The sequence below is a fragment of the Xiphophorus couchianus genome, chromosome 6 (genome assembly GCF_001444195.1).
Source record: "Xiphophorus couchianus chromosome 6, X_couchianus-1.0, whole genome shotgun sequence".
Lineage (NCBI taxonomy): Eukaryota > Metazoa > Chordata > Actinopteri > Cyprinodontiformes > Poeciliidae > Xiphophorus > Xiphophorus couchianus.
In genome coordinates, this window is record NC_040233.1 from 11,646,246 (window position 1) to 11,661,152 (window position 14,907).

At 41.1% G+C, this 14,907-nt stretch overlaps 2 protein-coding genes across 2 annotated transcripts; one reads left to right on the forward strand and one right to left on the reverse strand.

Annotated features, from left to right (window-relative positions):
* Window positions 1-1,140: 1,140 nt before the first annotated feature.
* cactin lies at window positions 1,141-6,658 on the reverse strand. The gene is made up of 10 exons (XM_028020471.1): window positions 6,298-6,658; window positions 5,221-5,773; window positions 5,036-5,131; window positions 4,804-4,949; window positions 4,548-4,710; window positions 3,878-3,992; window positions 3,204-3,396; window positions 2,950-3,072; window positions 1,907-2,277; window positions 1,141-1,817 (listed from the first exon to the last, which is right to left on the reverse strand). Exons 1-10 carry the CDS (start codon window positions 6,606-6,608, stop codon window positions 1,327-1,329), a joined length of 2,562 nt encoding a protein of 853 aa, XP_027876272.1. The 5' UTR covers window positions 6,609-6,658; the 3' UTR covers window positions 1,141-1,326.
* A 1,545-nt stretch (window positions 6,659-8,203) lies between these two features.
* On the forward strand, window positions 8,204-14,602 carry cdc34b (cell division cycle 34 homolog (S. cerevisiae) b). The gene is made up of 6 exons (XM_028021414.1): window positions 8,204-8,504; window positions 8,620-8,981; window positions 9,693-9,779; window positions 9,877-9,974; window positions 11,636-11,770; window positions 12,824-14,602. The coding sequence occupies exons 2-6, from the start codon at window positions 8,796-8,798 to the stop codon at window positions 13,032-13,034; spliced, it is 717 nt and encodes a 238-aa protein (XP_027877215.1). The 5' UTR covers window positions 8,204-8,504; window positions 8,620-8,795; the 3' UTR covers window positions 13,035-14,602.
* The last annotated feature ends 305 nt before the right edge of the window (window positions 14,603-14,907 follow it).

Sequence of the window (14,907 nt, forward strand, 5' to 3'; positions counted from 1 at the left end):
GCAACTTCTTTCACCGACTCAGTTGCGTAATTATAGGACATACATAAGCAGCGACCAAATGTCAACATTTTTCCTAGTAAATATATTTCTACAGGCCTTAACAATGCAAGTGATCCACACAAGCTGATAAATCAAGAGAAATATATCTAAAAAAAAAGTTGTGTAATAAAGTGGAGTAATATAAATACTGAAGAAAAGTAACTGGAGAGAGTCGGCTAGAATCTGTTGGTATTTAGAAAGCAATTCTGCCCCCTCTCTGCAAGTAAATAAATAGCTACTTTGGTCCTGATTGATCAAATGTTTCTCATAACTTAGATATCACATAACCCATCTCGTGATGGGTGGAAGCTAAGAGTTCTTGCAAGGGCTTTGCAACCTTCTTTTTGCAAAATGGATGGTGTTGATTACCGATGCATTTGTAAGCTTCTGAATGTCAGCACTGTTGAAGTCATAATCTGGAAGAGGAAAGAACATAATTTAATCATAAACCAACTATAACTAAATGTTTGGTCAAGACTTCTGGAAGTGGGAAAAAAAATCAGCTGAGTTGTCCAAGAGTCAATGAGACCTATTGTGGGCAGGTACAAGAAAAGAGCAAGCAATAGACTTAGCCTCTATGCCAGCTCATTGCACAAAGACTCCAAAAATCATGCTGAAGCTTATTGAAAGGTTTCTGTAAAATGTTTGGTCAAGTTAAAAAAAAATGGGGTCAGGTGAGACTAAGTGAAACATTTTGGAAGGAGAAATCACACTGCAAATCACCTCAAATGCAGCAAACAAAGGGGAAAGTCGGAAGGTAGGAACATCATAGCGTAGAGTTGACTTACTGGTAGGCCTCATGTAACCGAGTCGAGGATGATTAGCAAAAATGTACAGAGATTTCTGTATGTGAATCTAAATATGAGGATGGACTTTTTAGCAAAACAGCTCTTGCGATAATTTGCACAAAGAGATATTGCATGCAATGTTTATGCAATACCTTATGCATAAGGTACATACAACCTAATTTATGAATTTTTTTTTTCTATAAGCATACTTATGTTGGGAATGTGGGGAAAACATTTTGAGTGATTTTCCCCACCGTATGAGATTCGACCCCAAGCAGAAAATCGATCAATAACTGGCAGCATGCAAACAGCAGAAAGTGAAAAACAAATCTTTAATATGTATTTAGCAGATTACATTTACAGTTTCCTTTTCAGACAACATGACAAGAGTTTGTAGCTGAAGCTCTAGTTTTACGAGAGCAGGTAAAAAGAGCCAAATCATCCAGTTTCCTTGAGTGAAATCAGGTCCCTGAGATTTAGGTCCGTGCTGGTAACTTATTCATCTCCTATAGCGATATCTCTTGAAGTGGAACCACAGCTGGAAGATCCCATTGGCGAACTGACAGCGGAACCCGTGTCGGTGCGAGTACTCCCACTCCCTGTTCACAATCTTAAAAGCGATGTCCTCGTACGGTGGCCCAGCGTGGAACCTCAAAATCCCAAAGTCCTTGTTGTCCGGACACGGCTCGAGGAAGTACTGAGGCGTGGAGCGCTTGTCGATCAGGTCGGGGTAGAAAATGTTGAACTTGTATCCCTGGACGATCTTGGGCGGCGGGTTGTCGAAGTCGTAGTGAGTCTGGTTGTACTTGTTCCACTCGAAGCCCGTGTGGACCCTGTTGAAGAAGCGCGGTTTGCGGGGACGGTACTTGTCCGCCCACAGGTACATCTTCCCGGAGACGGGGATCTCCACGCTGAACTGGGCCTCGTCGTTGCCCATGCCCTCTTTGGCTCGCCGTACGAAGGCGTCCTCCGCGCTTTCGTTGGCGTCACCTGAAATACCAGAGGAAGAAACTCTTATTATTTGGACACGATTGTGACATGTCTACTGTGTTTACGTGTTGAGCATAAAGGGCTTTTACCTGTGACCTGAAGCTGTCTGCGGGCCAACTGGAGCCGGTGCGCATCTTCCTCTGGGGTGATGGTGTGAGTGTCCAGTGGCAGCTCAGACAGAGTGAGCAGAGTGGGACTGTAGCGACCAGAGTCGTACTCCGCCTGGCTCTGCTGGATGAGGTCCTCCTCCGTCAACACAGCCTCTTCCTTCCCCTCCTCATCCTTCCCTTCAGCCTTCTCTCCTCCCTCATCTTGGCTGCCAGCTGCAGAGGTGGACGGGCCTGGCCCCTCTTCATCCTCCTCCGTTTCTCTGTTCTTATTTCGTCGGGATGAAGAGGCAGATAGACCGCTCTCCTCTGCTGTCCTCTCTCTTGTTTGCCCTTGTGTTCTTTCCCCATCCCTAAAGAAAAAGAGACTTTGTGTCAAACTTTTTTATTTTTAATCTAGTTACTTTTATGTTGCTTATCTACAGTCCCTTCCAAACATTGTTTCCTTACCTTTGACTTCAAATAATTCTATTCGGATTTCATGACATTGGTACATTTAAAAAATCTAAACAGAAGCAATATCCCAAACTCTGAATACCTAATTAAGATCGATAAATCCATTATCTGAACTGGAAAAAAGGAGTATGGCAGATCAGCAAACCTACCAAGACACGACCATCCACCTAAACCAATTACAGGTAAGCTCAGGTGTCCTTTAAAGGAAAACCCATTAGATGATGCAAGACATACAGTCAGAGTTACATCGGAATGATTAAGGTCAAAGCTGTCAATCTGTTGTAAGGCTTTAATTGATGTTCGCAGGTCTAATCTGCCTGAGCTGGAGCCAAATTGCAAAAATGGTAGTTTTGCAGAGATGGTAGACAACCAAAAAGACGTTTAGTTGGAAATGCAACAGGGAGGAAGGTCCACCAAGTATTGACTCAGGGCAGCTGAGTACATATTCATGTTCCAAAATGCAGCACAATTTTTTTTCCCTTAGAAAATCCTAATAAAATATTGTAGTCACGGTTGCAACAAGACGAAATATTTTGCAAGGCGCCGTCTGTGGAGCCATCACAACTTACTCGTCTTCCTCGCTCCTCTGTTCCTCTTTGATGATGGGGAACAAAGGTTCGCTTTCCACTCCCTGCTCTTGTTTCAGTTTGAACAGCTTCTGACGCAGCACGTCCTGATGGCGCTCTCTCAACCTGGGTGTTGCAAAACAAACACAATTTGTACTCCAGCCAAGCTGAGATGTTCCACAGGCAGCCACTCGGATTCATTACAGTGTTTTCTGGATGAGCAATTCAGAAAACATGGAGTGTAGCTCCTTTCTCACCGGGCTCTAGCCATGTAGACCCGAACTTGCTGCAGCAGACTCTCCCAGTAGCCGATATCGAGATTGGATCCCCCTGCCCGGATCTTTCCCTCGATGTTCAGGTGCAGCGCCTGCAGCTGACTGTAGGTTTTCCCTTTGAACACGGACTGGACGTCGGTGCTAACTGCTGTGTTGATGCCCTCACGTCGATCACCTGAAGGTTAAAATGAAGCATAACATGTCAAAGGTCTGCGTCTGGATTTATTTGGGCTTTATACTCAACATACTGAGCTATAGGTAAATTAGTAGAAGAGCTTAGCAGCTTTTGATATGTATCTTTGTAGGAAGCAAACATAAGTAGATAGCTAAATTCAAAAATGGATAAATGTTTCTTAACTTCTTGAAGTTTTTAGTTAGCGTGGAAGTTGATGTGTTTAATGAAGTCTAACTATTCCTTGTTAGGATGCAAAAAATTCCTATGGAAGAGCATAGAGCTGTAGGCAACAGATAAAATATTCTAAGTCTGCCATAGAAAAAGTAAAGACTTGCAAGTCTTTGGGTCTTCTAGCATTATGCATTGACGTTCCCTCATAACAAACTAAAATAGTTTGGTAATCATCTAAAAAAACAGATATCACATCCAGATTTTTTTTTTTTTTTTAAATATGGACACTACAGCACTAAAACGTCCATACCGGGTCCTTTCCCAGACGCTTCCAGTTTCCTCAGCTTGCTGATCTCGTCCTCGGTGATGGTCGTCATGTCTCTCCAGAAGTCCACGTTCTTGCCCTGCTCCAGCTCCATGTAGACCTTTCACATAGACGGCCATAAACACAGTTTACTGGAATAGTAAGGTTGAAGCGGAGCCAATATAAAACATCACTTGGCTTTGGTCTAAACCAGGGCTCTGCGACCCCTGTGATCTCAAAAAAACAAAACAATCGGGGTCACAAAGGGGAAGAGGTGTTGTGGTCGGTGTGTTTTTTTGTTTTTGTTTGGTTAGTTATGTGACAGTGAAGCAGGATTGCGGGTGTTTAACTGAAGCAGAGAAGTAGCGTTGTGGTCCTTTTTTCTCGTAAAGAAAATTCATTTAGAGCCACGGAATAATTAAAGAATCGAAAAAATAACAACAGCTTGAAAGGCAAAGTCTCGGCACTATTTTCCCTCTTAGCAACGGAAATAAATTATGTTCCATGACAGTTGGTGTTTGGCAAGAGACTATGCAACATATCGGTTCACACACAGTAAAAAGGGAGATTTAAAGTTTTCTTCCACTTCACAAATGTTACACTAAGTGTCACTTTGTGTTGGTCTGACAAAATGTGGTCATGGATACAACTGCCAAAGACCATTTAAGCCGCTGACCTTTATGTCCTCCAACAGGTCCTCCATGTCGGTGACAGTCAGTCCGTTGAGGAATGTGTACGGTTCGTGCATCTCCACAGCCAGATCGTCGTCCTCGGCACTGATGTACTTCGCCAGAAGGTCGATGGGTTTTGCACGGCCATCGCGGATTCTAATCTTGGACCTAAATTGACATTTTTGGACAACTAGATAAGTACATTCAGTGACTTTTTCTTTTTTTGCAATTACTTTGAAAAAAACATTCTTGCACACTAGCCTTAGTTTGGCCTGCTGCAGGTGGAAGTTGTCCTCCTGTTCAGCCCAGGTTTTGAAGTGCTCGGCCTCTTTCTCTCTCTGCAGCATCTCCAGCTCCGTCTCTCTCATGGCTTTCTCTCGCTCCCGCTCCAGCCGCAGCTGCTTCACCTGAACGAGCGCGCAGCCAGCGTGATTACACACAACACTGCCGCTGTCTTCCGGTTTCGAGAGGAGCGCCGTTCTCGTGTTCCTACCTTCTGCAGCTCTCTTCGGTTCTCCTCCTGGATGCATTTGTTTCTTTCTTTCAGCTCTTTTTCGCTGAAATGGCCAATGCCCTTCTTGTCCAGCGCCTGAAGCACAAAACACAGTAAAGAATCGGGATGGGAAACAACGTTTAGGTTTAGAAATAATATGCCAAACGTCTCGGTAAAGAACTGACTTTCTGCCATTTGAATGTGCCCAGCAGGTTGTTGTCTCCAAACGGGTTGTCTGCGTTGGTGTATCCCATGTATTCTTCGCTCCAGCCCATCTTCTCCCTCCTTTTCTTCTCCTTCACTTCCTTCTTCGCCAGCCGTCTGGCTCTCTTCTCCTCTGGTGTCTCCAGGGCTTTCATCAGCTCTTTCTGTTTCTTCCTCTCCTCTTTCTCTTTGACTTCAAGGTTCTCATTGTCTGAATCGGAGCTCTCAGAGGAGTCGGACGCGCTGGACCCCCGCTTCCCTCTGAGCCCATCATCTCTCTCTTTGCTCTTCTTGCTTCTCCCTCGCTCCCTGTCCTTACTCCTCTTCTTCCTCTCTCTGCTTCTGTCTCGTTTCCTTTCCCAGTCCCTTGTCTCTCTGCCTCTTCCTGGACTCCCTCGTTCAAGACTTTTTCTCCGTCTCCTCCTCTCTCTGTCGCCGCTTCCGCCGCTCGAATCTGAGCCGGACTGGGACCTTCCCTTCTTTCTCTCCGTCTCCTTCTCCCTTCTTCTCATCTTGGAATTGTCTGAATCAGGACTGAGAAGAAAACTGGTTATTTGTATGAGCACTACAGAAATACACGTGTTATTTTATGTAAAGCAAAACATTATAATGATTAATCTTGCCAGAAATGACAATGGAAATAAAACAAAAACACATTTTGGTAAAGGTGAGGAAATCAACTGTAATATTTCACACAATGCCAAGTCTATTAAAAACCTAATTACGAGAAAATCGACTAATAACGATTTAGAACAAAATCCACAGCAGGACATATTATTCTACAGGTAATAAACTGTATCTTAGGTGAGTCTGACTGATTTTTACAAAAAGAGTCTTGCTAGAAGCTTTAAATCAGTGCAAAACTCCATATTGTTGGCATCAGTCGTGTTTTACTTTTCCACTGAGTGCAGAAGACTAAAAAAGTAACGTAAAAAAAATTGCATAAGAGGATGTCGATTAAAGGCTAACACCTACTATTTAGGGCTAATCGTTGTCTCACTGAGAACATGCGTCAACTTCATTATTTGCATCCATAAACAAAGCCAGGTAGTTATTACCTTGATGATCGAGCTTTCGACCTGCTGCTCCGCCGGTGCTCTCTTCGTCTCCTGTCGCCCTCCGAGCCGCTGCCGGACCCGGATCGGCCCCAGTGCTGAGGCCGACGGCGGACTGGAGAGCCATGGTTAGAGGCCGCGCTGCTGCTGCTGGATCTAGCTCGTCCTTGGGCGGCTCTTCTGGCGTCCGGAGACCTACTACGGCCTCTCCTCTCGTCTGGAGATTGTGATCTGCTTATTTTAGACTTATTTCGCCTCTCTCTACTCCGACTTCTGGTTCTGGACCGTGTCCTAGGTCGCGATTTCGAACTCATCACGAACTTAGCTGCTCCACGGGGCCCGAGAGGAAGGCTGTCGCGTAAATAAGACGTAATAATGAGCAACCCAAAGACAAATCACTTGTCCAATTTTTAGAGTGCAAATAACTAACGCGGAAATAATATATGGACATGTGTTTAAAAAAAAAAGCATATTGGTGTATTTTTTTGAAAATATAAGCAATAAGAAAAAATAGCACCAATTTTACATTTTCCGATTTCCAAAAGGCATCGCTAAGGCAAGTAAAAGCCACCAATAAAGGCCCTTGTAGAAACTGTGGCGCAAAAATATATACGTCATAATAAACTACAAAACATAAATAAAAACAAATGCGCTGCACACTAATATTTGTACTAAGGCAGTGTTTTGTACCGTTTGTGATTCTGATATTTAATTAATAAACCAACTGTCCTCCATACCAGTAAGCACATTTTAGTATTAAATGTTTCAAGGTATTAGTCTGCAACAGTTGAGTGAATGATGTTGACAAATGGAAAATACAAAAATCTATATTTTGAAATATTAATTTAATTTGCTCGCTTGCCAAGATTCATGAACCTCTTCATTATAATTTTTATGGATATATCCCTTTCTAGTCAAACTTGAAAGGATATGTCAGTAAGGTTCAGAGATAAAAGCACAGTTCATGAATAAACTAAGTCCAAACAATAGTCTTTTCCCAATGTTTTGCTCTTTTTATTACTGAAATAGAAAGTATCATAGAGGTTGTATGTGAAAATATGTTGAGATACTAACTGATAGAAGATCAACTAAACTGTTTATTAAAGCATCTGACACTATATCTTAAATACATACCAGGCTTATTGGATTTTGAAGTTTGCAGAGAATACGCTTTCCCTCTTAGAAATAAGTTTTCACAGGGCCTTCCTTTTATGCGTTTTATTTTCAGGCATATAGTATAAGCACTGTGACAGACTGGCGATCTGTCCAGAGTGTACCCAGCCTCTCTCCCGAAACATTCGCTGGAGATACCAGCACCCCTTGCAGGGGTCTCAAACTCCAGTCCTCGAGGGCCACAGTCCTGCAACTTTTAGATGTGCCTCTGCTGCACCACACCTGAATAGAATAATTAGGTCTTTAGCAAAGTTCTGCAGAACTGATCTACACAAGGAGGAGGTAATTAAGCCATTTCATTCCAGTGGTTTGTACCTGTGGCACATCTAAAAACTGCAGGACAGTGGTCCTCGAGGCCTGGAGTTTGAGACCCCTGCACTAGGGTGTACAGAAAATGGATGGATGGATGGATGGATGGATGGATGGATGGATGGATGGATGTTTAGTACAAATACATATTTTTCTTCTACTTTCGCAAATGCAGAAAACAAAAAAACCTAACTGTATTCATTATGCCAATTCACAAAATTGATTGAAAACTTTTCAAAGCACACTAACTGATTTATAAAGCTTAATTAATTATTATAGACATTCTTAGATTCTTTTTTTTTTTTTTTAAGTATTGTTAAAATATTGCACCCTGTAGAGGGGCGCGCCCAGGGCATGCTACAAACTCTTAAAAGGAAAAAAAAAGTTTACACATGACAAATGGACTACAACTCCCAAGCAACACCAGGCGCCATTACCTGTTTTCAGAGTACAGGGGACTCCTTTCTGCAACATATTTCCCTATCTAGTCTTCTCCGCCTGCGGTTAGAGCTACAGAGCTGACAACTATCAGCAGTGTGTTAGTTTAGTACAGTTAGAGATGGCTGGTAATATTGTTGCTGTCTGAACTCTGCGTTGTTCGTAGTTGCAAAGTGTTTCCGCCGCAGTTAGATCGGCTCCAGCTGCTCGGTAAGGGACAGCTTGCAAGCTAACATTAGCCGATAGCCTGTGGTAGATTTACGGGCTTATATCCGCTGCTGTCCTGCCAGGTAAATAAGCTAAAGCTGCTCAGCCGCAATGTTTTTCTTGCTTCAGCCATTTCTCAGTATTGACATTGATAAGTAATTAATTTGTTCTGAGAAGCTCTTTTTGGTCTGTGCGCAGGTTCGGCCTGTTTTTTGTTGTTGTTGTTTCTGAACATCTACAGAAAGGAGAGGAAAAGAAAAGCAGAAGTTGTTGGGGGCAGGCTGCTTTGTTAGCCAGGCTAACGTAGACGCTTTGGTGTAAACAAAAGCGTCAGCTGCTGACTCCGGATTATCGTGAAAGCTTCACAAACCAGTATGGCGCAACACGACCCCTCTCATGTAGCCAGCTCACAAAAAGCACTGATGTTGGAAATGAAGAGCCTTCAGGAGGAGCCTGTTGAGGGATTCAAGATAACTCTGGTGGACGAGGCTGATCTGTACAACTGGGAAGTGGCCATCTTTGGACCACCGAACACTCACTATGAAGGAGGATATTTTAAGGTGAGAAGTCTATTGCATTGTCAACAAAAAGTTTTAAGATGGACACAAGAGGAATGGAAAATACAGTGGATGATCTCAGATGCATGCATGCATCCTTTGGAGTCTGGAAAAGCATTTGATTTACTTGTACTCTTTTCCAGACCTAAAGAAATATAGTTTATTTTAAAATGTGTCAATGCTTCAGGTACCTTGACAGAGGTGAATCCAAAAGAAAAAGGTGAAGATCCTTCAAGATCATTCATATTTTTGCATTAAAGCATATGTTTTTTACCTGCAATTTTTGGTAAGTTTTTAAAAAAAAAAAAAGTTCTTCAAAGCATATTCTGTTGGTTGGTGTGTTTATTAACCACATATGCATTTATTGAATCAGTCAGGAAATTCACAGTTTTTTGTGTTTTTATAAGCATTCCCCAGACAGTCACTTGTCCGAAAAGTACAGGATTCCAAAAACTGATTCAATTAGTTTGTCCGTATGTCTGTCCAACAATCAGTTTCTTTTGTTAATGTTATTTTTTGTCAGGCTTCTTATTTAAAGTCTTGTTACAGAAGAAGGTAGAAACCTTTTGCCCCAAACTCATAATAAAGGTTTGAAATAAAAATGACTTTTCAAAGGTTGCGTAACAAACGTTTTGTATTTTCACCTGAAAATGTGTTGTATCCCTGTACTCTGTGTGTAAAGTTATGTTTTTGTTTTTTTTTCTTTTGTTTAAGGCTCGGATCAAGTTTCCTACAGACTACCCATACTCTCCACCTGCTTTCCGCTTCCTCACTAAAATGTGGCATCCCAACATTTATGAGGTCAAGTATCACAGCCAAAAAAGCCTGTGATTTTTCTTTACGTCACATATTTCAAAACCCACCGTACAGTGAAATAAGACGGCTTCTCCTGTTTTAGAATGGGGATGTGTGCATTTCCATCCTGCACCCGCCAGTGGACGACCCGCAGAGTGGAGAGCTGCCTTCAGAAAGATGGAATCCTACCCAGAATGTCCGGTCAGCATCTCCCTCGTCGTTTTCTCTCTTAATATGTATCTTCTATCTGACTCTTTCTATTCCCTGCTCTGTCCTCCCTCCACTGCTTCAATATTTTATCTTATCACATGACATTCATTATCAGTACTGTCTTCTTCAGCTGTTCAAGATCCACCCACAAAAAATATTTTACATACTGTACATATTCACGTTGTTTTTATGTATTGTGTTATTAGCTAGGCTGAGCATACATATTTGCATAACTAGGATAGTTTTTTAAAAAAAGGCATGAATCATATTTATTCATGATGCACCGACAATTCAGGTGGTCATTGGAACATCCGATTTTATTAATTTTTTTCTGATAAGTGAATGCATCGTACTTATGTTGACAAGGACGCTCTTTTATATGGATATTGTTACTGAGTCAAGAAGATTCAAATGACCTCTTTTTGGTTAAGCTAGAAAAAAGAAGGAATCAAAGCTTTACAAAAATTGGCAATCAACTATAAATGATGTGCAATGCATTCTCTCAATTTTGATGCAAGTTTTACAAGCCGTTTACAGATGCTGTGAGGACTCTTTTTCTATGAAAGGAAAAAAATAAACACAGGTTCCGTTTATACGGTTACAGCAGCAGCGCTGGCTGTGCTCCAGATGCAGGGCTCTGCTGTTATGTACTCTCAATTAATCCTCTTACAAGCTGAAATATCCCCTGAGAAAAAGAAAATTTCATTTCTAATCTTGTCACCTATTCACATTGTCCAATTATTTTTAGTTCCACCTGTGATTCGTTTGAAGTTTTCCTGTGATATCGTTCAACATGTAGAATGCTCTTTACATGTAATTTGAGTCGGCGCTTTGCATGAATGGAGCAGAACAGCAAGTTGAACTGTACACTTTTTCTGGGAATAAGACAAGCGAAATGCTTCATCTGCATTTTGACTACCTATTAAAAGTTTTTAGCTTCCACGGAATTGCAAAAAGTATTAAAGCTTTTCTTATTTTGCCTGCTGTTTGCAGATGTGGCAAACAGAATTTCTTTATATTTACTTGGACATTTACAACGTATCCAAAACCCAATACAATAGCTTATATGATTGCGCTAGATCTGAAAAATAAACTAGAGTTTACCGTTTAGCTAATTAATGTTTTTATTTTTTTGTCGTCACCATTTATCTGTTGCTGTGGTAAAACCTGTTTCCTACTATGCTTTGCTAAACAAACATAAAGGAAATATTAAAACAGGAACAGAATCTGCTCAGCTTGCTTAGAGTGTAGCTTTTCTTTTTTTCAAATCAATGACTAACCCAACGCCACGGCGGCTGCTGCTGCTGCTGCTGCTGCTGCAGCCACAAACCGCAGCTGCTGCATCCTGCTTCCAAAAGTGGCCCACTCAACATTGCTCACTAAGCCACCTTCTAAAATGTGAAGCCTCTTCAGGCAGAATAACAAAGCATTTCTACCAAGTATGCTTACTAACTTAGCTTGACATACATTTCTGTTTTCAAAATGTGTGTTTAGCAGACATTAGAGTTGTATATAGGTCACCAAAAATAAGTTGGATTGAAAGGAATCCCCAAGTTTTCTTCACTTTATTAAATTGCATACTTTTAAAATCCAGTGACAGTGCAATATGCGTTAACTTGTCTCTCTTTTTTTGTTTTTTGGTCTGCTTTTAGAACCATTTTACTAAGCGTGATCTCGCTGCTGAATGAGCCCAACACCTTTTCCCCTGCCAACGTGGACGCCTCTGTCATGTACCGCAAATGGAGGGACAGCAAAGGCAAGGACCGGGAGTATGTAGAGATCATCAGGTAAACGGCTCCCAACGATTTGGACATGTGTCTATAGAGGCAGATTAGCTCACTTCGAATTGTCCTTTTGAATTGTCCCATAGCAACGCTCAATTTGTTCCGCTGCGTTTTTGGAAACCACAAACCTGAATGATTTTTCGGGGAAATTTTATGTGATGGACTAACACAAAGTAGTGCCTGATTGTGAAGTGAAAGGGAAATGATGTGTTGTTTTTTTTAAAAAAAAAAAAAGACAAATCAGTAACATAAATGGTTTGCATTTGTATTCTGGTATCCTCGGACCAGATTGCCGTCCTTCTCAGAATTGCTGTATCATCTGCGTGGCTTTTGGCAGCTGGATGTTATTCTCCCCACTCTGACACAAAGACCCAGCTAATATTTGTCCTGTCAACAGATTCTTCCACCCGAGCTCTGAATATCCACAGCTCCTCCAGAAATAACAGATCTCTTCTTTTCATTTTCCAGTACTGCTTTACTGTTTCTGCGTTCCATTTTTAGGTAGTCAGACATGTCTTTGTCGGGTTACAGTTGTACTGCGTGCTTCTTGTTTCCAGATAATGGATTAAAGTAGCCGCTTTTCTATCCAACTGTCATGTGAATTTTGAGCCAACTGTTAAAATGTTGCAACAAAGATGATGCAAATTATGTGTGTTTGTACTGGTTTGAAGCGAATCAAACTTTATATGTTGCATATAAAGTATGGCTGTAAAAAAAGAAAAACAAAAATGTAAATTTTTTTTGGGTGTTGTGACTTTATTAAGGCACAAACCCACCAGTGGATGAGTAAGTTCCACTCAGAGGTTGCATTAGGTTTTTTTGTTTTTTGTTTGCAAAGTAGCTGACTTCTCTACTTAATTTGTTGTACTGGATTTAATTTTGTGAATTCAAAATAAAAAATATGATTCCACTTTAATATTTTCATTTGAAAAAAAAAAAACAATAAGTTGAAATTTGTACTTTTGCAGACAAGCTGCTGTATTTCCTAACTTTTAAAACATTGAATTTATGTAGGCCACAAAGCCATAACTGTGATCCCTTAAACTCTGCCCTCAGGAAACAAGTGATGGCCACCAAAGCGGAAGCTGAGCGCGATGGAGTCAAGGTGCCCACTACTCTGGCCGAGTACTGCGTCCGCACACGCGCTCCAGCACCCGACGAGGGCTCCGACCTCTTCTACGACTATTACTATGACGACGACGACGTGGAGGGAGAGGACGGCGACTGCTGCTATGACGAGGACGACTCAGGCAACGAGGAGTCGTGACGTGCTTTTGCAGCAAAAGCGCCTGATCTATCTGACGAATGCTCCTCCTTTCTCTCTGCCCAGGTTGCCAGATACTCAAGGTTTACAACCAAGATTGGAAGCTTCCTTCTAAATCAATAAGAGCTTTTTTTCCTTAAGCCTTAGAGGTTAAAAGTTGATGCCTCGCCCTGAGAGGGTCAGACTTGATAAAGTTTTTGCACCAGCAAAAAAAAAGAAAAAAAAAGTCACTAGTTCTTTTATGTTTCCGGTCGTCATCATCACCTAAACCTTACTTTTGAGAGAATTTCCTAAATGCTCACATTTTCCAGTGTTGCTAGATCACGCGTTTAGCATAAAGTGTTGTTATTGGGTAAGTACCACTGCTAACAATGACATGTTCACTGGTGTAACCTCTCCAAAACATTACTCAGCCTCTTTCTCCCATTCTCATGTTTGTATTTCTCTAATTGTAAGTGGCTGCTGCTCTCGGATGGAAACTGAAGAATTCCCGTGGCACTGTTTGTGCTGGACAAAGCTCTGCAAATGTCAAACGTTTCTTAAGTTTCACACCCTCTGTGTCTCTCTCTCTCTCTTTGATAGGAAAAGACACAAATGAATTGTTACGTGACAGTGTTTTCAAAGTTCTTTGTGCATGCCAGAACGTCATCTCTCTCTTACTTACTGGTGGACTGCTTCCTCCCTCCTTCACGGCCTGGGATGACGCAAAGACTTTGACGTGATGATGGAGAAGTCGGCTCCTCACACGAACATTTTTATCAACATGAGACTGATGTTTGCTGGCTCTCTTCTGGTTACGTGTGTCTTTGGGGGTTGTCTTGTTCGGAGTAGTGAGCGTTTTTTTTGTTGTTGTTTTTTTTAGGGAAACGGGAACAGAAGGAACTGTTGATCAGAATTGTATTTCTCCTTAGGCTCGGTCTCGGCGACGCCTGACTGACCCAAAGACCTAAAGCATTGTGTTGAAGAAATCCTTCAGCGTTTTGACTAGTGTTTGGCGTGCTTTTTGTCTTTGTTTGCTTTTTCCTCTCTTGCAAGCTTCATCATTATAGTTGGCTTTTTTTTTCTTTTCTTTTTTTTTTTTTTAGAGATTTTGCCTGCACTGTTTACTCAAAAGGTTGACCAGAGACCTGTAGATAGTGCTTGTAAGAGGGTGGAGTACTAGGATTACTGACGTTTTCACCCCTTCAAGTGGAAGTGTAAAGAATCAGATTGCTCTTTTATTTCTCATGACTATTCCTTGTGTTAGTTAAAAGTGGACAGATTTTGATAATATTTTTAGAGTGTATGGGTGTCCTGCGTGTATTTTTTTTTCTGCCAGCAATATAAATTTTTCTTTCTGTTAAATTGGGACATCATAATGAATTTCTCAGGAGAAAATTACATGCGACAAAACAATTAAGACGAGTAACTAGTTTCCTTCGGTGGTCTTCGGTATTGGTTTACAGCTTCTGCAGGAACCATAATCAATATGCACACGTAGCTGTACAAACGATCACCATGTTTTATTTACCTGTGTCTGTTTTTTATTTCAGCTATTTAAAATTGAGAAATAAAGATTTATTTGAAAGAACGATATGTAGTGCTATGTGAATCTTAAGATTTTGAGTTGACGTTTGAGTTTAGTCCTACCTATTTGTGCAGAGATCCTATGCAGCCATAAGAAGTCTGGAAAAGAAATGCAATTTGATTTTTATTAAGTATGGATATAATTAATTGTGAATTCATAAAGTTTCAGTTTTCAGACTTCTATTACCTAACATAAAAATGTAACTTTTTTAAAACTTAAAAAAATTCTACATTTTAAAAGCTATGTTTAAAGACTACTAAATATTTATAAATTAAAATCTAAAGTGAGGCTGTAATAATTTATGTATGG